This window comes from Cherax quadricarinatus, chromosome 52 (assembly GCF_038502225.1).
Source record: "Cherax quadricarinatus isolate ZL_2023a chromosome 52, ASM3850222v1, whole genome shotgun sequence".
In the NCBI taxonomy this organism is placed as follows: Eukaryota; Metazoa; Arthropoda; class Malacostraca; order Decapoda; family Parastacidae; genus Cherax; species Cherax quadricarinatus.
The window spans coordinates 14,327,466-14,350,346 of record NC_091343.1 but is presented as its reverse complement, the minus strand read 5'-3'; the positions used below and the strand labels follow the sequence as shown (position 1 = coordinate 14,350,346).

At 41.6% G+C, this 22,881-nt stretch overlaps 1 protein-coding gene across 10 annotated transcripts in view; it reads right to left on the bottom strand.

Moving 5' to 3' along the window:
- Positions 1–22,881, bottom strand: part of pyd (zonula occludens-like protein polychaetoid) — a 662,689-nt gene that overhangs the window by 153,731 nt on the left and 486,077 nt on the right. For all 10 annotated transcript variants that reach the window (XR_011393435.1, XM_070096083.1, XM_070096079.1 and 7 more), the window contains one exon: positions 22,480–22,651. Coding sequence is in view for 9 of the 10 variants with exons in the window: in XM_070096083.1 (XP_069952184.1) it covers positions 22,480–22,651 (172 nt within the window). In the remaining variant the exon portion in view is untranslated. The remainder of the gene's footprint in view (positions 1–22,479; positions 22,652–22,881) is intronic.

Sequence of the window (22,881 nt, the reverse complement as noted above, 5' to 3'; positions counted from 1 at the left end):
ACTTGTGAGGAAGAGAAGAGTACACACGAATGCCCTAATTCACGAAAAGTGAGTTCCAAAAAGAAATATTTATGTATGGTAAAACAAAAACAAAACAGAGCAAGCATATATTTAGAAGTGTCCCTTATAGGCGAGTTTTTCAAATCATACAGATGATCTTACAAACTGCCAATAAATGGTACTTCCAGTGATGTGTAGAGGGTTTTTATATCAGGTTTCTGTGTCAATGTTCGGAATGATGACTGGGGACCTTGCTTGGCTATGCACATGAATGAGAAGATGCCTGCAATCCACAGTTATTCAAACAGCACCATAAAACAAAATCAAGGTGCCTTTGCTAAGTCCCAACACCACAACTTCTGTTTTGACAGACACTTGCATGTAGCCAGGCAAAGTCCCCACCCAAATTCCCAAGCACTCTGACACTCAACTCAAGAACTTGATTTAAATACAGTGGAACCTTGGCTTACGAGTTCAATCCATTCCAGGACCTTGTTCGTATCCCGATTTGTTTGTATGCCGAGTCAATTTTCCTCATTTAAATTAATTGAAATGGCATTAATCTGTTCCAGCAGAATTCCTGCTCTCAGGAGGCACAACAAAATACTTCAATATGATGCTGTCAACTCTACGGCTTATTTATATATCTCAATTCATCTAATTTCATCATCACTCATGGAATGCGCAACAGGTGCATCATTGTCAATGTTCAGCATTTCTTCAATGTCAGCTTCCAGTAAATTCCATTAGAACACAGTCAATATAAGTAAATAGAATTGAAATTATGAAATTAAAGTTGCTAGGGATTTGAAAACCCAAAAAGTTTTTTCCAGGTTTACAGAACAAAAGTTAGAGATAGGATAGGTCCCCTTAAAAATAACTCTGGGCATCTTACTGACAAAGAGAATGAAATGTGCTCTATTCTTAATATTTATTTTCTCTCGGTTTTCACTCAGGAAGACACAAACAATATCCCAGTAATTAATTTTTATAGTGGGCTTGAAGACAATAAATTATGCAATATCATAGTCACTAGCGAAATGGTTATCAAACAGATAGACCAATTGAAGAAAATAAATTCCCTGGCCCTGATGAACTTTTTTCAATGGTTCTTAAAGATTGCAAAATGGAACTTTGTGAACCATTGACTAATATTTTTAATATTTCTCTTCAAACAGGTGTAGTGTCTGATAAGTGGAAGATGGCTAATGTACTGTAATTCCTATTTTTAAAGCAGGGGACAAGTCGTTACCATCATATTACCACCCAATAAGCCTGACCTCAATTGTAAGCAAATTACTAGAGTCAATTATAGCCGATATTATAAGAAGCCATCTGAATAAGCATAATTTGATTAATGGTACTCGGCATGGATTCATGAGGGGCCGTTCCTAACTAATTCATTAAAACCTTCTTCAGTAAAACTTTTGAGGCCGTTGATCATGATAAAGAATTCGATGATGTTTATTTAGATTTTAGTAAGGCTTTTGATAGAGTACCACATCAGAGACTGTTAAAGAAAGTGGCTGCTCATGGCATTGGGGAAAAAGTGCTGTCATGGATCGAGTCATGGCTCACTAATAGAAAGCAGAGAGTGTGCATAAATGGGGTTAAATCTGAGTGGGGGTCTGTAACAAGTGGTGTTCCGCAGGGAACACCACTTGGGCCCTTTGTTGTTTATAATATTCATTAGTGACCTTGATCAGGGAATTACTAGTGATATGAGCAAATTCGCCGATGACACAAAGATAGGTAGGATAATTGATTCAAATGTAGATGTCATGAAACTTTAGGAGGATTCAGACAAACTCTACTTGTGGTCAGAAAAGTGGCAGATGCAGTTCAATGTAGATAAATGCAAGGTTCTGAAGCTCGGTAGTGTCCATAACCCTAGCACATATAAGTTAAATAATGTAGAACTTAGCCATACAGATTGTTAAAAGGACTTTGGGGTTATGGTAAGCAGCAACCTTAAACCAAGACAGCAATGCCTAAGTGTACGTAATAAGGCAAACAGATTACTGGGATTTATATCAAAAAGTGTAAGCAACAGAAGTCCAGAGGTTATACTACAGCTTTATACATCATTAGTAAGGCCTCACCTAGATTATGCAGCTCAGTTCTTGTCTCCATATTACAGAATGGATATAAATTCGTTAGAAAACATTCAGCGAAGAATGACAAAATTAATTCATAGCATTAGAAATCTTCCATATGAAGAAAGATTGAAGTCCCTTAAATTACATTCACTTGTAAGATGCAGAATGAGGGGAGATATGATCGAAGTGTACAAGTGGAAGATGGGTATTAACAAAGGGGATATAAATAAGGTCTTGAGGATCTCTCTCCAAGAAAATGGATTTAAATTAGATAAGTTTAGATTTCGAAAGGATAGGTTTGGAAATTGGGTAGTTGATGAGTGGAACAGTCTGCCTAGTAGGGTTATTGAAGCTAAAACGTAGGGTAGTTTCAAATTTCGGTTAGATAAATACATGAATGAGAGGGGTTGGATTTGAGTGAGACTTGCGTAATGAGTAAATAGAACATCAAAACTTATTTCCTGGGTAGCATTGAAAATTGGGTTGGGCAAATATTTTGTTAGTGGAAAGGAATGTAAAGGACCTGCCTAGTATGGGCCAATAGGCCTGCTGCAGTGTTCTTCCTTTCTTATGTTCTTATGTTAAATATTTTATTAGTGGGAAGGATTGTAAAGGACCTGCCTAGTATGGGCCAACAGGCCTGCTGCAGTGTTCCTCCTTTCTTATGTTCTTATTGCTTGGGTATGTTTATTCTGTTAATGGGTTGGATCTGTGAAGGACCTGTCAAGTATGGGCCAACAGGCCTACTGCAGTGTTCCTCCTGATGTTATTATGTACCCACGACACCAATCATACTCAGCCCCTCCCACTCATATATTTCTCCAATCTCTTTTTAGAGTTGCTAATGAATCAAAGACTAATCCAAAGGGGTTCTTTCAAGTGTATAGGATGAAGGTGAAGGAAAAAGTAGGACCTCTGAAAATTGGGAATGGACAGCTGACGGATAACGAACTGGAAACGTGTTCCTTATTTAATGACTATTTTTTGTCAGTTTTTACACAGGAAGATGTAAATGAGATTCCAGTAATTAACAATTATTTAGTTCCTGATGAATTTAAATTAACTAATATTACTGTCACGAGGGACATGGTTATTAAACAGATAGACAAACTGAAGCAAAATAAGTCCCCGGGAACCGATGAGTTGTTTTCCAGGGTGCTTAAGGAATGCAAGATGGAGCTTAGTCAGTCATTAACGAGGGTGTTTAATGCGTCTATCCTTACCAGTGATGTGCCAGAGTTGTGGAAGATGGCTAATGTGGTTCCTATATTCGAATCAGGGGATAAGTCCACTCCTTCAAATTACCATCCAATAAGCCTGACATCTATAGTGGGCAAGTTATTAGAATCAATTATAGCTGACATTATTAGAAGTCACCTTGAAAAGCATACCTTGATAAATGAATCTCAGCATGGATTCACGAGAGGTCGTTCCTGCCTGACAAATTTACTGACGTTCTTCAACAGAACATCTGAGGCAGTTGACAGTGATAAAGAATATGATATTGTTTATTTGGATTTTAGTAAAGCCTTCAATAGAGTACCTCACAAGAGACTCTTAAGAAAAGTGGTAGCTCATGGTATAGGAGGTAAAGTTCTAGCATGGATAGAGGCATGGCTTACCAATAGAAAGCAGAGAGTTATTATTGGAGTGAAATCTGAATGGGGATTAGTCACTAGTGGCATTCCACAAGGATCAGTTTTAGGCCCTCTCTTGTTCACAATTTACATTAATGACCTTGATGAAGGGATTACGAGTGACATGAGTAAATTTGCTGATGATACAAAGATTTTTTTTTTTTTTCAACAAGTCGGTCATCTCCCACCGAGGCAGGGTGACCCAAAAAGAAAGAAAAAATCCCCAAAAAGAAAATACTTTCATCATCATTCAAAACTTTCACCTCACTCACACATAATCACTGTTTTTGCAGAGGTGCTCAGAACACAACAGTTTAGAAGTATATACGTATAAAGATACACAACTTATCCCTCCAAACTGCTAATATCCCAAAACCCCTCCTTTAGAGTGCAGGCATTGTATTTCCCATTTCCAGGACTCAAGTCCGGCTATATAAAAATAACCTGTTTCCCTGAATCCCTTCACTAAATATTACCCTGCTGACACTCCAACAGATCGTCAGGTCCCAAATACCATTCGTCTCCATTCACCCCTATCGAACACGCTCATGCACGCCTGCTGGAAGTCCAAGGCTGTATAATTCATTCTGAGGAGGATAGCAATGAATTCCAGGAGGATTTGGACAAATTAATGTCTTGGTCTGAAAAATGGCAGATGAAGTTCAATGTGGAAAACTGTAAGGTGCTAGTCCTTGATAATGAAAATAACCCTCGAAGCTATAATCTAGGTGAAGTAGAGCTTGATCATACAGAATGTGAAAAAGACTTGGGAGTCATGGTAAGCAGAAATCTAAAGCCAAGACAGCAGTGCCTTAGTATGCGCAACAAGGCTAACAGATTACTTGGATTTATCTCAAGAAGTATAAGTAACAGAAGTCCAAAAGTTATTTTACAGTTCTATACATCACTAGTGAGGCCTCATTTAGATTATGCTGCTCAGTTTTGGTCCCCTTCCTACAGGATGGATATAGACTCATTAGAGAACATCTGGAGTTTATCTGGAGAGAGTTCCGGGGGTCAACGCCCCCGCGGCCCGGTCTGTGACCAGGCCTCCTTAGGTCAGTGTCCCAGGATGCGACCCACATCAGTCGACTAACACCCAGGTACCCATTTTACTGATGGGGAACATAGACAACAGGTGGAAAGAAACACGTCCAATGTTTCTACTCTGGCTGGGAATCGAACCCAGGCCCTCATCGTGTGAAGCGAGAGCGTTAACCACCAGGCCACCAGAGAAGAATGACTAAAATGATTTACTGTGTAAGGAATCTCCTGTATGAAGATAGACTTAAAGCCTTAAATCTCCACTCTCTGGAGAGATGTAGAATGAGGAGAGATATTGAAGTGTATAAGTGGATGACGGGCATAAATAAGGGAGATATTAATAAAGTACTGAGGGTGTCGAGCCAGGTAAGAACCAGAAATAATGGATTTAAGTTGGATAAATTTAGATTTAGAAAGGACATAGGTAAGTACTGCCCTTCTAACAGAGTTGTAGATGCGTGGAACAATCTTCCCAGTAGGGTGATAGAGGCTAGGACCTTGGGTAGCTTTAAGAAGAGACTGGACAAATATATGAGTGGGAGGGGCTGGGTTTGATTGGTGTCATTGGGTACAGGAGTTATTTCTTGGGTAGCTTTAGGTAGAGGTCGTTTTGATAAGGACCTGCCTTGCATGGGCCAGTAGGCCTTCTACAGTATTCCTCCATTCTTATGTTATTATTTTTTTTCTTTTTTTTTAACAAGTCGGCCGTCTCCCACCAAGGCAGAGTGACCCAATAAGAAAGAAAATCCTCAAAAACAAAATACTTTCATCATCATTCAACACTTACACCTCACTCACACATAATCACTGTTTTTGCAGAGGTGCTCAGAATACAACAGTTTAGAAGCATATACGTATAAAGATACACAACATATCCCTCCAAACTGCAGGCATTGAACTTCCCATTTCCAGGACTCAAGTCTGGCCATATAAAAATAACTGGTTTCCCTGAACCCCTTCACTAAATATTACCCTGCTCACACTCCAACAGCTTGTCAGGTCCCAAATATCATTCGTCTCCATTCACTCCTATCTAACACGCTCATGCATGCTTGCTGGAAGTCCAAGCCCCTCGCCCACAAAACCTCCTTTACCCCCTCCCTCCAACCTTTCTGAGGACGACCCCTACCCTGCCTTCCTTCCCCTACAGATTTATACGCTATCCGTCACTCTACTTTGATCCATTCTCTCTAAATGACCAAACCACCTCAACAACCCCTCTTCAGCCCTCTAATACTTTTATTAACTCCACACCTTCTAATTTCCACACTCCAAATTTTCTGCATAATATTTACACCACACATTGTCCTTAGACAGGACATCTCCACTGCCTCCAACCGTCTCCTCAAGTGCAACTAATGTGACATTTTATTGTGGCAACATTCCGCTCTCCAGGACCTTTATCAAGCCATTACAAACAATACATGGACACAGAGGGTATAACAGTTGAAATTAACACAGAGTTCAATCAAGTCAACAAAATCTCCGGGAGGTAGAGGAAGATTAAGGTCCTGATTGACTTTACGTTGTAGAACCTCGATGGCTTTTTTGGTAGGTACTTTTGTGAAGAGGGAAGTCACATCCAAACTACAAAAGTACCTACCAAAAAAGCCATCGAGGTTCTATGACGTAAAGTCAATCAGGACCTTAATCTTCCTCTACCTCCCGGAGATTTTGTTGACTTGATTGAACTCTGTGTTAATTTCAACTGTTTTTCTTTCAATAACAAGCTCTACAAACAAACCTACGGCATGGGAATGGGGTCCCCCATCAGCGCCATCCTAGCCAACTTATACATGGAACACCTAGAGTCCGAACACTTCGCCAACATCATCCCTTCAAGTGTCACTTGGTTACGTTACGTGGACGACGTTCTCGTAATAACTCCCAAACGTTTTGATGTACGGAATCTTCAGGCAAGGCTCAACGCAGTTGAACCGGCGATCCAGTTTACACTAGAAGAAGAGTCCAATGACAAGCTACCTTTCCTCGACGTCCTCATTCACAAAGTAGACAACAACCTAAGATTTTAAGTTTATCGGAAACCCACCAATAAAAATGATCTCTCACACTTCTATTCCAGTCAAGATACCAAGAACAAAAGAGGCATCACCATCGGGTTTTTACTAAGAGCATACCGAATTTGTAGTCCTGAGTTTCTTGACAATGTACATACATTCACCAAACATTCACTGAGTTACAATTTCCTTCTTTTTTCATCAGAGACTGCAAGAAAAGAGCTCTTCAGATCATTAATTCTCCACGCATCAACACCACTCCCAACAAAGTTATAATTCTTCCCAACAGCCAGGTTGCACTGAACGTCCCAAAAGTACTTTCACAAGCTAACACCAGAGTCGCCATCGCTTCTAGCACTTCAATAAAGGATCTAACCAGGACAAAATCCAAGCACAACGAACCAGTCAATGCAGGAGTTTACACTATACCCTGTGGAGGCTGTGACAAGATTTACGTAGGTGAAACAGCAAGAAACCTCAACACCTGCCTCAATGAACACATTTACGCATGTAGGAAGGATAACTTGAACAACGCCTGTGTACAACACCAAAATTCCACCAATCATCTCGTGGAATTCAGAGATGCCCAATTAGTGATCAAAGAAACTAATTTCCGCAGACGCAAGTGCCTCGAATCAGCACTGATCGCTGTTTCGAACACAAACAAAACAATGGCAACTTCACCATCTCCGAAGTCTTAGCAAGAATCCTCCTGAAAACAGTAAACCCTGCCATCACATAGTCTCTCCTGTTATACTACACAAAGCACATTACAGAGAGTGAACACTGAAACAACCTGCCTCTTTCCAGTCTATATTTGTCCAACCTATTTTTATGTTACCCAAGTAATAGCTTTTATATCCTTTTACATATGTACGAATTAATTGCTCTACCATATTACTTTTGTCGCTACTACTACTACCACTAGCGAACATCGAAATGGTACCTCACCTCACTCTGAGCCTTTATATACCCTCTGTGCCCATGTATTGTTTGTAATGGCTTGATAAAGCTCATGGAGAGCGAAACGTTGCCACAATAAAATGTCACATTAGTTGCACTTGTGTCCTTTTACTTTACATATTGTCGGTAATTCTACCAACTTTATTACAACCATCTCCTCGCTGCAGCATTTACAACCCAAGCTTTGCACCTATATAAGAGTGTTGGTGCCACTATACTTTCATACATTCCCTTCTTTGCCTCCATAGATAACTTTTTTGTCTCTACACATACTTCAACGCACCACTCACCTTTTTTTCCTTGATCATCCTCTCCAATTTGATACCCTCATCACCTTACTCTTTTGTATGTTCACTTTCAACTTTCTACCTTTACACACACTCCCAAACTCATCCACTAACCTTTGCAATTTTTCTTTAGAATCTCCTATAAGCACAGTATCATCAGCAAAATGTAACTGTGTCAATTCCCATTTTGTATTTGATTCCCCATAATGTAATCCCACCCCTCTCCCGAACACCCTAGCATTTCTTTTACAACCCTAACTATAAATATATTGAACAACCATGGCGACATTACACATCCCTGTCTAAGACCTACTTTTACCGGGAAGTAGTCTCCCTCTTGTCTGCACACCCTAACCTAAGCCTCACTATCCTCATAAAAACTCTTTACAGCATTTAGCAACTTACTACCTATTCAATATACTTGCACCATCTGCCACATTGCTCCCCTATCCACTCTATCATATGCCTTTTCTAAATCCATAAATGCAATGAAAACTTCCCTACCTTTATCTAAATACTGTTCACATATATGCTTTAATGTAAACACTTGATCTACACATCCCCTACCCACTCTAAAACCTCCTTGCTCATCCGCAATCCTACATTCTGTCTTACCTCTAATTCTTTCAATAACCCTACCATACAGTTTTCCTGGTATACTCAGTAAACTAATTCCTCTATAATTTATACAATCTCTTTTGTCCCCTTTCCTTTTATATAAAGGAACTATATATGCTCTCTGCCAATCCCTAGGTACCTTCCCTTCTTTCATACATTTATTGAACAAAAATACCAACCATAACGCTATATCTTCCCCTGCTTTTAACATTTTTGTCATGATCCCGTCAGTTCCAGCTGCTTTACCCACTTTTATTCTACATAATGCCTCACGCACCTCCCCCACACTCACATCCTGCTCTTCTTCACTCCTAAAAGATGGTATACCTCCCTTTCTTCGTCGACATTTAAAAGTTCCTCAAAATATTCTCGTCATGTACCCAGTACCTCCATCTCCCCATCTACTAACTCCCCTACTCTATTTTTAACTGACAAATCCATTTGTTCCCTAGGCTTTCTTGTTTAACTCACTCCAAATTTTTTTCTTATTTTCATTAAAATTTCTTGACAGTGCCTCTCCCACTCTATCACCTGCTCTCCTTTTGCACTCTCTCACCACTCTCTTCATCTTTCTTTTACTCTCCATATACTCTGCTCTTCTTATAACACTTCTGCTTTGTAAAAACCTCTCATAAGCTACCTTTTTCTCTTTTATCACACCCTTACTTCATCATTCCATCAATCACTCCTCTTTCCTCCTGCACCCACCCTCCTATAACCACAAACTTCTACCCCACATTCTAATACTGCATTTTTAAAACTATTCCAATCCTCTTGAACCCCCCCCCCACTACTCATACTTGCACTAGCCCACCTTTCTTCCAATAGTTGCTTATATCTCACCCGAACTTCCTTCTCCCTTAGTTTATACACTTTCACCTCTCTCATTATTATTATTATTATTTTTTTTTTTTAACAAACCGGCCATATCCCACCAAGGCAGGGTGGCCCAAAAAGAAAAACAAAAGTTTCTCTTTTAAAATTTAATAATTTATACAGGAGAAGGGGTTACTAGCCCCTTGCTCCTGGCATTTTAGTCGCCTCTTACAACACGCATGGCTTATGGAGGAAGAATTCTGTTCCACTTCCCCATGGAGATAAGAGGAAATAAACAAGAACAAGAACTAGAAAGAAAATAGAAAACCCAGAGGGGTGTGTATATATATGCTTGTATATGCATGTGTAGTGTGATCTAAGTGTAAGTAGAAGTAGCAAGACGTACCTGAAATCTTGCATGTTTGAGACAGAAAAAAGACACCAGCAATCCTACCATCATGTAAAACAATTACAGGTTTCCATTTTACACTCACTTGGCAGGGCGGTTGCTGTCTACCAACCTACTACCTAGTATTATTATTATTGTTGCTGTTAATTTAGTTAAGTGGAGCACAGTTCCTATTCCCTTGATCATGAGCCCCTCACCAAGGAACCTCTCTTGAGGGGGAAGTTCGCATCCTGAAATTTCATTCGTATCCAGAAGCAAAAAATCGATCAAGTGACTGTTCGTATCCTGAAAAATTCGCATGGTGGATCATTCGTAAGCCGAGGTTGCACTGTACTTTATGCCTTACTGACAGGCCTATTTATAGGCAGTTTGTAAGTTTCTCTGTATGACTTTAAAAACCTTACATGTGAATGAGAAGTCCAGATGTAAGCTTGCTCTGCTGTGTGTTTGTTTTACCATACCTGACAGCATCTTTTTGCTTGTCAAGTCAAGGTTGGTTTAAATTACATTGAAAAGGCATAGAAAAGAAAAGCCTAGTTTGAGAGGGATGTAGGATGATTATGGCTAACAGGTAATCCTAATGGGTCATGAGATCACTGAATTATGGGAAGAAAGAACTACCAAATCTTGAAATTCTTCATTTTCTACATTATTTTTGGCATAGAAGGTGTAGTCCCCACTAACAATTCACAGGCTGCAGTGCAAACTGAATAATTACTGCCTTTGTGGCACAGTCTATATGCAACACAGGCTAAATACCTCTCGTGTTCTAACAAGGAGGAACATATCACAGAAGAGTGAGGTTTGAACCCATGATGAGTGAGTCCTAAAGATCAGTGAGTTGATCAGTGAGTTAACCAGTGAGTCAGTTAAACAGTACCGAGTAAGACTTTTGCAAACCTGAATGACATAGACAGGAGTTCTAGCAGTATATTATCATGATATTTTGTGAAAGAAATTTTGGGGGGATTAATCTTTGTTGAAGTGATTTTCCAGTGGCAATTTTCAATAGAGTGAAGTACTGTATTGAACAATGATTTAAATCAGAGGAGCAAAAATTACCATACCAAGAGTCAAAAATTGTTAGTCATTAATTACTGATAAATATGAACATTTGTAGGAGCAAGGGGCTAGTAACCCCTTCTCCTGTATATATTACTAAATGTAAAAGGAGGAACTTTCGTTTCTCCTTTTGGGCCACCCCGCTTCAGTGGGATACGGCCGGTGTGTTGAAAGAAAGAAAGAAAGATGAACATTTGTCACCTTTTGTTATCTGTGACTTGCTGAACTCCTTGCTAAGATAAATAATTTCTTCATAATAAGGATGACCACTCATGACACAGTGTAATGTTAACAACAAACTACATAGGTCAAGATGTTATGGTCTGATGTGACCATGGTGAATACCACAACACAATCCTTTATAACATATATATAATTACTTGGTAGTGAAGTAAAAATAACACTACATTGAGTTAAAATTTTTCTACACAAAAAGTAAAATAATGCCAGTGGATATAATTCAAGCCAACTGTCTGTTAACTAATTAAATATGAAGTTCCTTAAAAATAAGTAAGTTTAAAAAATAGCAAAAATATTTGGCCCTAGTAACATACATAAATATACAATCAGTTATGTTACTATAAATATATTATCTCATTAAAAGGTTATATACTTGCTGGTTAATTTAATAGGTGATAGCACTGTGTTTAGCTCTTAAACTGTCCAAATGTAGATCTACGTGCATATGCGTAGTGCTCTGAACGTAGATCAACATTTTATTTTTCATTCCTTCAAAATAGGGGCGATAGGCCTGAGTCGCCTATTATTATTATTATTATTATAATCAAAAAGAAGTGCTAAGCCACAAGGGCTATACAGCGCTGCAGGGTAGGGAAGGAAGCAAGGGAATTGGATGGCAGGAGGGAGGGGGGATGATCAGCAGGTTACAGAAAACAGCGGGGCAGGGGATAGTACGGGGGTAGAGGGTAGCAAGAGATACAAGTAGAAAGGGCTGAAAGTATCAGAATTTGTGAAGTAAGTCAGTCGTTGTCAAAAAGTCAATAAGAGAGTCCGGATGAAAGGTGGGTCCATCAGCGAGAAGGGAAGGTAAAGAGAGAGCAGCGGGGCGAAGACGACGACAGAGGTAAATTCTGCGTGCTCGTTGATAAAGTGGGCAGTCCAACAGAATGTGGCTGACTGATAATGGAGCTTGGCAATTCTCACAGAGAGGAGCAAGTCGCCTCTCCATGAGATATCCATGAGTAAGACGAGTATGGCCAATGCGAAGACGGGAGAGAGTAGTCTCCCAACCTCGACACTGGTGATAAGAAGACGGCCAGTAACCTATACTCGGTTTAATAGACTGAAGTTTGTTGCCGAGCATAGTAGACCAACGTTGTTGCCAACGGGTGTGAAGGTGGGAAGATATTACAGCAAAATAGTCCGTACATGGAATACCTCTATAAGAAACTGGTAGGTCATGTACTGCTGACCGCGCAGCAGTGTCTGCCTGTTCATTGCCCTGTACGTCAACATGACCAGGGACCCAACAAAAAACAATATCTTTATGCTTAGTAAAGATGCGGCGTAGCCAAAGTTGGATACGGAGGACTAAGGGGTGAGGTGTATCAAATTTTTGTATAGCCTGTAAAGCACTAAGGGAGTCTGAGACAACCACAAATGATGACACAGGCATAGATGCAATACGGATAAGTGCTGTAAGGATGGCATATAATTCAGCAGTAAAAATACTAGCTGAAGATAGTAAATGCCCTTGTACGACGCTGTCCGGAAACACTGCTGCGAATCCTACGCCGTCAGAAGACTTAGAGCCATCTGTGTACACAGCAATGGCATGAGAATGAGAGTGAAAGTGGTCAAGAAAAAGAGAGCGGGAAGCGACCATAGACAGTTGGGCTTTCGAGCAAGGGAGGGAGAAAGAACAGACTCGAACAGCTGGAACTTCCCAGGGGGGTAGGGAAAAGTGAGATGCTACATGTACATAGAAAGGTGGTAGTTGAAGAGAAGACAAGAGCGAATGAAGGCGAAGAGAGAAGGGACGGAGTAAGCAGGGGCGGCGAACAAATAAAGAATGTCTACTAATATCAGTGACCATTCTATAAATGGAAGGATTGCGGAGATCATGAGAGCGTACATAGTAGCGCAGGCAATGGGCATCACGGCGATCGGATAAGGATGGAACGTTCGCTTCTGCATAGAGGCTTTCGACAGGGGAAGAGCGAAAAGCACCAAGGCATAAACGTAATCCTTGGTGATGAATGGGGTTAAGGCTAGAGAGAGTAGCAGGAGATGCCGCTGAATAGATCTGGTCACCATAATCAAGTTTCGATAAAATAAGGGTGGAATGTAGGTGAAGGAGGGTTCGACGATCAGCTCCCCACAAAAGATGAGCAAGGGTTTTAAGAAGGTTCAGCCGGCTGTGACAAGTTGCCTTCAGAGAGGTAATGTGAGGTTTCCAGGATAACCTACGATCAAAGAGGAGGCCCAGAAACTTGACTGTATCACGTTCAGGGATACGTGAGCCATAGAGGTACAAAGGATGATCAGAGATGACAGAGCGTCTAGTGAAAGTGATTTGGTGGGTTTTAGTGCTGGAAAATTTAAACCCATGTGTGGTGGCCCAATTGGAAACACGGTCGACTGCATGCTGGAGAGAAACTGTAAGGAGGTGACAGTCAGCGCCTGCACAGGCAATAGCGAAGTCATCAACATAGAGTGATGACCAAATATTTGATGGAAGACTAGAGGCCAAATCATTAATAGCAAGGAGAAAAAGTGTTGTGCTCAGAACACATCCCTGGGGGACACCTTCAGCTTGGACAAAGTCCGGGGAGAGCACATTATTAACCCGAACACGGAAATGCCTGTCAGTTAAAAAGTTCTTAAGGAAGGATGGTAGATTGCCTCGAAGGCCTAAGGAGTGGGCTTGGGCTAAAATATTATACCTCCAAGTTGTGTCATATGCCTTCTCAAGGTCAAAAAATATGGCAATAACTGAGTGGTTATTCGCAAAGGCATTACGAACATACGTATCCAAGCGCAGTAAGGGGTCTATGGTAGAACGTCCCTTACGAAAGCCATATTGACGAGTGGAGAGACTGTTGTGTGTCTCTAAATACCACACTAAACGTCTATTTACTAGACGTTCCATTACTTTGCAAACTGCACTGGTAAGAGCAATGGGACGATAGTGGGAGGTTTCATGTCCCGTAGTGCCTGGTTTGCGGAAAGGGAGAACAATGGCGGATTTCCACAGCTGTGGAAGAACTCCTTGTGACCAAATAAGATTGTAAAGGCGTAATAGGACTGCAAGGGCTGACTGATGTAAATGTTGTAGCATACGAATATGAATGTTGTCGGGCCCAGCTGCCGATGATCGACAAGCTGAGAGTGTTGCCTCCAGTTCTTGAAGTGTAAAAGGCACATTATACTGTTCTTCTCTGAGAGAAGAAAAGTCCAAGGGTGCTAACTCTCTGGCAGACTTTGAGGAAAGAAATGAGGGGCATAGATGGAGTCCCTGAGAAATACGGACCAGATGATTGCCAATTTCATTGGCAACATCTAGTGGGTTTGCTATATCAACACCGGCAACCCGCAGAACAGGAGCCGGGTCAGGAGAATATTTACCACTCAGTTTTCGTACTTTTTTCCAGACTGCACTCATAGAGGAAGCAGAGGTGATGGTGGAGACATAATCTCGCCAGCAAGTGCGTTTAGCGTCACGGATGACACGGCGAGCGATCGCACGCTTCTGTTTAAAATCAAGGAGTCGCTCTGTGGTTCTATTGTACCGGTACCTGCCCCATGCAGCGCGTTTCAAACGTACTGCACGAGCACAAGCAGGAGACCACCAAGGCACGCATTTCTGAGAATGCCTGCCCGAAGTTTGGGGTATAGAATGAGAAGCTGCGGTGAAAACGGAGGACGAGAAGAGGTGTAAAAGCTCATCGATGGAGGACGAAGAAGGAACCTCTTTAAAAACAGTCAGGTGTGAGTAAAGGTTCCAATTTGCCCGATTAAATTGCCAGCGTGGGGTGCGAAGAGGTGGCGAATATGAAGGGGAAGTAAGAATGATTGGGAAATGATCACTGTCATGTAAGTCCGGGAGAACAGACCAAGTAAAGTCTAATGCGGCGGAGGAAGAACAAACTGAGAGATCGATGCAAGAGAGAGTATGAGTCCGAGGATCAAAATGGGTGTGAGTACCTGTATTTAAAACATGGAGGGGGTGGGTGGCAAGAAAAGCCTCTAACTGAATTCCACGGGAATCACAGTGAGACCCTCCCCAGAGGAAATGGTGGGCATTAAAATCACCAAGTAACAGAATCGGTGGCGGTAATGACGAAACAAGGAAGGCAAAATCCGGAATAGATAATGCCCGAGAAGGAGAGAGATATAAAGAACAGAGCGTATACCACCTATGTAAGTGGATACGGGCTGCTGTGTAATGCAGCGAAGTATGAACAAATAGCTGATGGTACGGAATATCAGTGCGGAGAAGAAGGGCACTTTCATTAAAGGTCCCATCAGGAAAAGGATCTGAAGAATACAATAAATTATAGCCTGATATGTGAGAAATAACAGCAGAGTGTAATTTTGGTTCCTGTAAGCAAACACCAACAGGGGCAAACTGGGAGAGTAACATCTGAAGCTCACCCCGATTACCCCTGAGGCCGCGTATATTCCACTGTAAAAAGGCCATGATTGGCAATGATAAAGATACTTGAAATCCGCAGGTAAGGGTTCCTACGGACTAGAAGGGTTAGAAAAGTCCACATGCGGAGGCAGTGGAAAATGTTCAAGCAGCGAAGGAACGGTGCGCTGTGAAGAAAGGAGTTGCGCAGATGGAGCAGAGGAGAGAGGAAGAGCGGAAGGTGGATCAGTGTCCATTGATGGTTTGGTCTCTGCAATATATTCAGAGATTGCTTCAAGTGTTTCGGAATTCAGAGATGTCGTATGGGAGACAATATTGGGAATGGTAGGGGGAGGATGAGTAAAGATTGGAACTGTATTGGACTGTACCAAGGTAGGGGGGGGCGAAAGGGTGGAGGGAACTGGAGAAGCGTGGCAGGGGACAGAAGAGACAGGAACCTGGGAGGTGGCAGAAGAGGAAGAAACTTGGGAGGGAACAGGGGAGGAAGGTACATTACGAGGAGGAGGGTGAACCTCTGCACTTGTAACTGAGCCAGTGAGAGGGGAAGAACTAGGGACAGAGACAGGGAGGGTAAAATGAGGAGGTGGAAGATGGGTAGGAGGTGTTACCGGACCTTTTTTTGACTTTTGAGAAGTAGAGGGACGATTGGGAAGAGGTGTCGTACGAGGTCTCGTCGATACTGAGGCTTGTAAGAGAGAACTCGAAGAAGCGAGATTAGACTGAGGCGTTGAAGTAGGGACGTCTGAGCCGAGGACAGCAAAAGGATTAGATACAGGAGTGATTATGGGAGAGGTAACCACAGAGGTGGGTGTAGAAGATGGGATACCAGAAGTGGGGGGACGTTTTGAAACACGGGAATAAGAAACACGTGGGAGTCTCCCTTGGAGGCGGAGATGAGAAACTGCCATGGCATAAGGGAGACCTTCTGTCTCTTTGAGGTAACGGATTTCCCGCTCGTTTAAATAGACCTGACAACGGCGAGAGTACGAAGGGTGAGCCTCATGACAGTTAAGGCAAGAGGGAGATCGATTGCAAGACGTATTAGAATGGTCATCGGCACCACAGACTGGGCATTCGGCGATAGATCTGCAATATTTCGCTGGATGGCCAAATCGCCAGCAATTTCTACACTGTTGTGGTGTAGGGATCACCTTTCGAACTTGTAACCGATGTCCTGCTATATAAACGGAGGATGGGAGTTCTCGGCTGTCAAAAGTTAAACGAGCCACATTGCTAGGGTATCGTCTCCGCCCACGGGCAGGAAGAACGTAAGTGTTTACCTTGAGGATTGGGAGATATTGGAGTTCCAGCTGTTCTAGAATGTCGGTGCCACATGTCTGGAAATTTTGTTGAACTATGGTATGGGACAGAATAACGGTACCACTACAAGAATTGAGGGAATGATGTTTTTCAAGGGTGACAGGAACAGTATCTATATGGGAAAGACGAGAGAGCTCACGAGCCTGGGTAGCATTCTGTACGGTAATGATGCGCGTACCGCTCTTAAGAGCATGAAAAGAAATATCTTTACCAACATGGCGTAGGAGTGCCTTGCCAATACTATGGTCAGAAAGATAGGCAGTAGAGGAAGTTGGTCGTAAAGTGAAGAATTTAGTCCACTGTTCAGTCTGAAACTGAGCGTGGAAAGGTAGTGAAGGACGTGTCGATCGTTTCTGAGAAGAACGAGAAGGTGAAGGTGGAGAAGTATCATCAGCAGGTAATTGTCGTTGACGTTTAGGCGTGGGACCAGAGTTGGTCCGACGTGGAACGGGTCGGCGATTTGAAAATTGCCGCACCGTAGAGGGAGAGGCCGGAAGCATAGTCAGAGGAGAGCGAAGGTCTGATAAATCGAAGGAGTCAGTCGAGGCCTCAGTACCTGAAGCGGGTGAGGAAACAGCACCGGCAATAGGTACAGAGGCATGAGGAATGTCTGAAGAGTGGTCCAAAGACGAGGCGGGGTCAGAACGGGGTGCGGTATCAAGAAGGGGCCCGGGGGTACCAGGTTCATGGACTAGGGCTGCCATGGTTAGGTTACTTCTTTCTTTTTGTTTTTAAGAAAAAAAAAGAAAGAAGAAAAGAAAATAAAAATAAAAAAAAGAAAAAAAAAGGGGGGACCGGGGAGGGATAGTTCCTAGGAGGGATGAAAGGGCCAGAAATCTCCCTCCGCGCCCAAGAGGACTCGACACCGCTAGTAGCGCAGATGCAGCATGGAACCCGTGCCATACCCTACCCTTCATGCCAGTAAACCAGCAATCTGGGATAGCAACCTCACATCTGCCGAGCTACCTCGGTGGACAAAAGAGAGGGCGGCCGGATATCCGCCACAAAGCATACCTCCTTCAGCCACCACCCCCGGAATCCGAAAGGTGGCTTCCAGAGCTACACCCGTCGCCCAAAAGACACCCAAAGCTACTCCGGGATACCGGAGAGGGATCGGGACATCCCTAGGCAATCCAGATTCCACGGCAAACTACGCCACCGCCAAGAAACCTCAACGGAATGGGATGGACCCCGGTGTCCTTTCTCCTACCCAGGAACTAGCGCGCCTGTGGGAGAAATCCCAAAGGACAAAAAGAGGAAGGGCAAAAGGGAGGAGTGGGGAGGAGGAGGAGGAAAGGAAAAAGGGGAGGATGGGGAGGATGGGATAGGGGAGGGGAGATTGGGGGGTAATTAGGTTCGGTCTGAGGAAGAAGACCGATAGGTCTAATTCCTCAGACCAAGAGCCTCTTCACCACGCCAAGGAGCCCCCCTTGAAGAGGCTGAGTCGCCTAGACACGAGAGAATGTACACATAAGTACAGTTATTATACATAGTGTAAATTACCTAGGATAACCCAAAAATTCCAAGCAAAGTGCTATACTGTGCTTGTAGATATAAGACATAAATAACCATGACACAATATGCATTTTCACTTGCTCAGGAATCAGGGAGCAGCTCGTAAACCAACAGTTTTACGAGCCACTCCCTGAGATAGAGGCAAGCAGACAGGAAGACAAACACATACAGGCAGACAAAGACAGATAAGCAGAGGTAGACAGATAAACAGACAGACAGACAGACATGTTTGTGTGTAACTGTGAAAACAAATAAAGCGAGGGTTCCCTGGAGCAGTGCGCATTCATCAAGTGTCGCTGGGCCGTCAGCAGTTTACTGACACTTGCCATAACACCATTCTTCAAGAAGTTTCATATATTATACTTCAGGCACACACAGGCAAACAGAAAGACAAATAAGCAGAACTAGACTGACAGATAAGCAGAGCTAGAGAGACACAGAGACAGACATGATTGTGTGCAACAATGAAAACAAATAAAGCAAGGGTTCCCTGAGTGCACATTCATCAAGTGTCACTGCCTGTCAGCAGTTTACTGACACTTGTCATAACACCATGCTTCAAGGTATACTTCAGCATGTCTAAAACATTGTTGGGACCTATAAATACTTTGTATATATTTCTAGACAATAGTAAATGACCCAGGCAGGTGAAAATGTTCACCTGTAGGTGTGAGTGTGATTATTTGAGTACCTAATATTAGTGTCAGAACAAAGAATGGCTATGAAATCACAAGAACTATTATAAATTGTAATAATCAGAAAATAAAAAAATAAATTTTTTTTTGGTCTTATAACACACAGAAAACTGCCCTCTTTAATTAAAAAAAAAAAGAAACTTTTTTTTTTTCAAAATATTGGGAGCGCTACGCAGGTGAAGATACATCTACGTTTGGACAGTTTAAGGGTTAGAGCAATGAAATTTGGTAAAACAAAAAACCTTTCCACCCTAATCACAATGCAATGCACTTAATAGCAAACACACAGAAATAACATTTATGACACTGTCTTCGTTAACTGTGCTTGATGAAAAACACACTGAGTGTTGGTAATTTTTGTCATTTCATAGAAAATTTTATTTTATATTAATAAATATTTATATAACTAGACTCAACACCATGGCACTTCATAATTTTTTAATATCATTAATTCTACCAAGGCAGGGTGAGCCAAAGAAGAAACACACACACTCATTCTCTACCTGTCTTTCAAGAAGTGTACAGACATCACAGATTCACCTATTCTTCGGTAAGACAGTGTACTTTCCCTTTCCCAAACTCAAGTATGGCTAACTGGTTTCCCTGAATCTCTTCATAAAAGCTATCTTACTCAAATTCCAACAACACATCAAATCCCAAAAAACAAATTGTCTCCATTTTGATCTAATATGCTCACACAAGAATGATGAATGCCCAAGCCCCTACTACTTAAAATCTCCTTCACACCCTCCTTTCAAGAATGTTGTATATGACTGGAATCAATAATATAAAGTAGCATTCTAAGATAATCTCCCTAATTTAGCCAAATGTTAGATGAAATTAGTCAATCTCAATAAATACAACACAATTATGGTAACAAACATCCATGAAATTTCAACAAATAACCTCAGTATTAGTGATTACAACCTAGGTTTTTAATGACACATGTACTAATTCTAAATGAAGGCACTGTAACACTACATGAAAAATAATGATTATATGTATAACCTGTAACTTTCCCTTGTTACAATAAATGAAGGATACACAGCCTTAAATAATAGACTATTCAATCAACAAACTTTATCAAATAAAATTCAAACAGTGTACTGTACATATATAGTGTTCCTTGACTTATGATGGGGTTGCAATCCAACAAACCCATCATAAGTCGAACATGAATGTGATATACTAAATAACTACTGTCACTGAATAAGTAAACACATAATTACTGTAACTAAATACCAGTACTGAAAAGTAAATACTGTGGAACCCCGAATATTGGCCATAATCAGTTCCAGAAGGTAGCCCTAAATCCGAAAAGGCCTAAATTCGAAGTAATATTTCCCATAAGAATTAATGTAAATACAATTAATCCATTCCAGACACCCAAAAATAATAAAAAAAAATATATTTTGTAAAGCTTAACTATAGTTTTACATACACAAAACAATGGCAATTACATATAAATGAACATTTAAATCATTACATACCTGTATTGAAGACTCTTGTTGGCATATGGAAGACAGGGAGGAGGTGAGAGAGAGGAGGAGAGGTTATTGTTTGGCAGGGGAATCCCCTTCCATAATGACTTCAGGTATCAAAGCCCTATCTGGGGTTACTTTCCTTCTTTGTCTTCTAATGGCACCAAGACTAGCTTGATTCACTGGACCCCTGTTGCACAAAAAAACTGTCCAGAGAGCTCTGTTTCTGGCACCTCTTTAAGATTTGCCTGAAGTGGGCCAAGGTTTTGCCACTGAGCATGTTGCAGATATGGCTTGTTTCAGCTTGGTCAGGGTGATATTTCTCAACAAAAGCTTCCACCCTACTCCACAATGCACAAATCTTAATCTCTGAAGAAGGCACCTCCTTCCCTCTCTCTTCCTCCTCCTCTGAAGCAAGTTCCTCAGCTGTGGTCTGTTGCTGTTCCAGTTGAAGGTCTTGCAGTTCTTCAGTGGTTAGCTCTTCCCTGTGGTCCTCCACCAACTCTTCCACTCACATCCAACCCCATGGACTTCCCCAAAGACACAATAGATTCTACAACAGGCATGGGGTCCTCAGGGTTAAGGCTTCACTTTGAAATCCCCACTAGCGTTAGGACAGAACAACAGAGTTAGCCTATCCATCAAAGACTTGTGTCCTGGCAGTGCCTTTTCCTCCTGTGTGATGTAGGTCCTCTTTGGCATTTTCTTCCAAAAGACGCCTGTTTCGTCACAACTGAACACTTGTTGGGGGTGGAATCCTTCAGTTTCTACGTACCCCTTGAACTCCTGCACAAATTTTTCAGCCGCACGTTTGTCTGAACTTGCAGCCTCACCATGCCTTACAACACTGTGTATGCCACTACACTTCTTAAATCTGTCAAAGCAGCCTCTGCTGGCCTTAAATTCACTATCATCAGCACTAGTTCCAGGCATTTTCTTTACGAGATCCACATGTAACTGCCTTGCCTTTTCACAAGTGATCATCTCGGAAACACTATCTCCTGCTACCTGTTTTTCGCTGATCCACAACAACAACAACTCCACATCTTCCATTGTTTGTGATCTCTTTTTTGTTAACATGTTTACCCCTTTTGCCACATCAGCTTCCTTGATTTGTTCTTTCTTTGCCAGGATAGAAGTGATTGTTGATTTGTTTTTGCCATACATCCCGGCAAGCTGGAGCACATGCACACCCCTCTCATATTTTTCTACAATTTCTTTCTTCAATTCTGTCGTGTTTCTCACTTTCTTTACCAAAGGGCTGGCACTCTGAACTTTCTTTGGGCCCATGGTGGTTTATTTCACAGTTGCACTTAATAAACAAACAAAAACCAATGGATTTTAAGGAAATGTTTGGATGAATGCGCGGAGTATATGCTCACTCACCAAGAGACACAGGGAGACTGATTCACCTACATGTGGCGTCCCGGAGGGAGGCAGGCTGACGTGTCTAATATGGCCAATTTGCGAGGCACGGGCCGAAATACGGAGCAAAGTTTCAGCTCAAAAACCAGCCTAAATATGATTCGGCCAATACCTGCAGCAGTCGATATTCGGGGCTCCACTGTAAATGAAAAGTTACGGACTTGCTGCCTTCATGCTGGGTAATTATCTTAAGTTTCATTTCCAAAGTAATTGCTTTCACACCATGGTAAACTCGAAATATCGTAAGATGGGCCATCGTAAGTCGAGGAGTACCTGTAGTAATTCTTATTATTCATTATACAGTACCATAAACTCAAGAGCTGCAGCAAAAATATTAAAATTTTCTTGAAACAATTTGAGACAGACTACACAACAAACATGAAATGATGGTAAAAAATTGAAAGAAAGATTCAATTTGAAATATGCATTTTCTATAAAAAATAGAGAAATTATTCACAAGCATTGTTAATCTTACCTTAGTTTCTGACATCCAGATGGGACCAGACTGTTGCTTATCAACAATTTCTCGAACTTTACGGAACCAAGCTTCAGGCTGTGTGAGACTGATTGTAGCAGTAAAGATGTGTGACCACAATTTCTCTAATTTAACACTTTGATCAAACAGTTTTTTGCTGCTCATCCTGCCTCTGCAAAAATGCAGTTTTAATGTCAAAAAAATTACTGATAACAAAAAGTCTAAGTTAATTTAGGAATGCACTCAACTTTGTGCAAGGCAAAATCAATCAGGTTTAAGAGGAATATACATATGAGGGTATAGTACATATAGAAATGAAAATATTATGAGCAAAAATAAAAGGTAAAATGTAAAAACTGTGTAAAATACAGGAGGGTGTATAAATCTGTAGTGGAGGGGAGG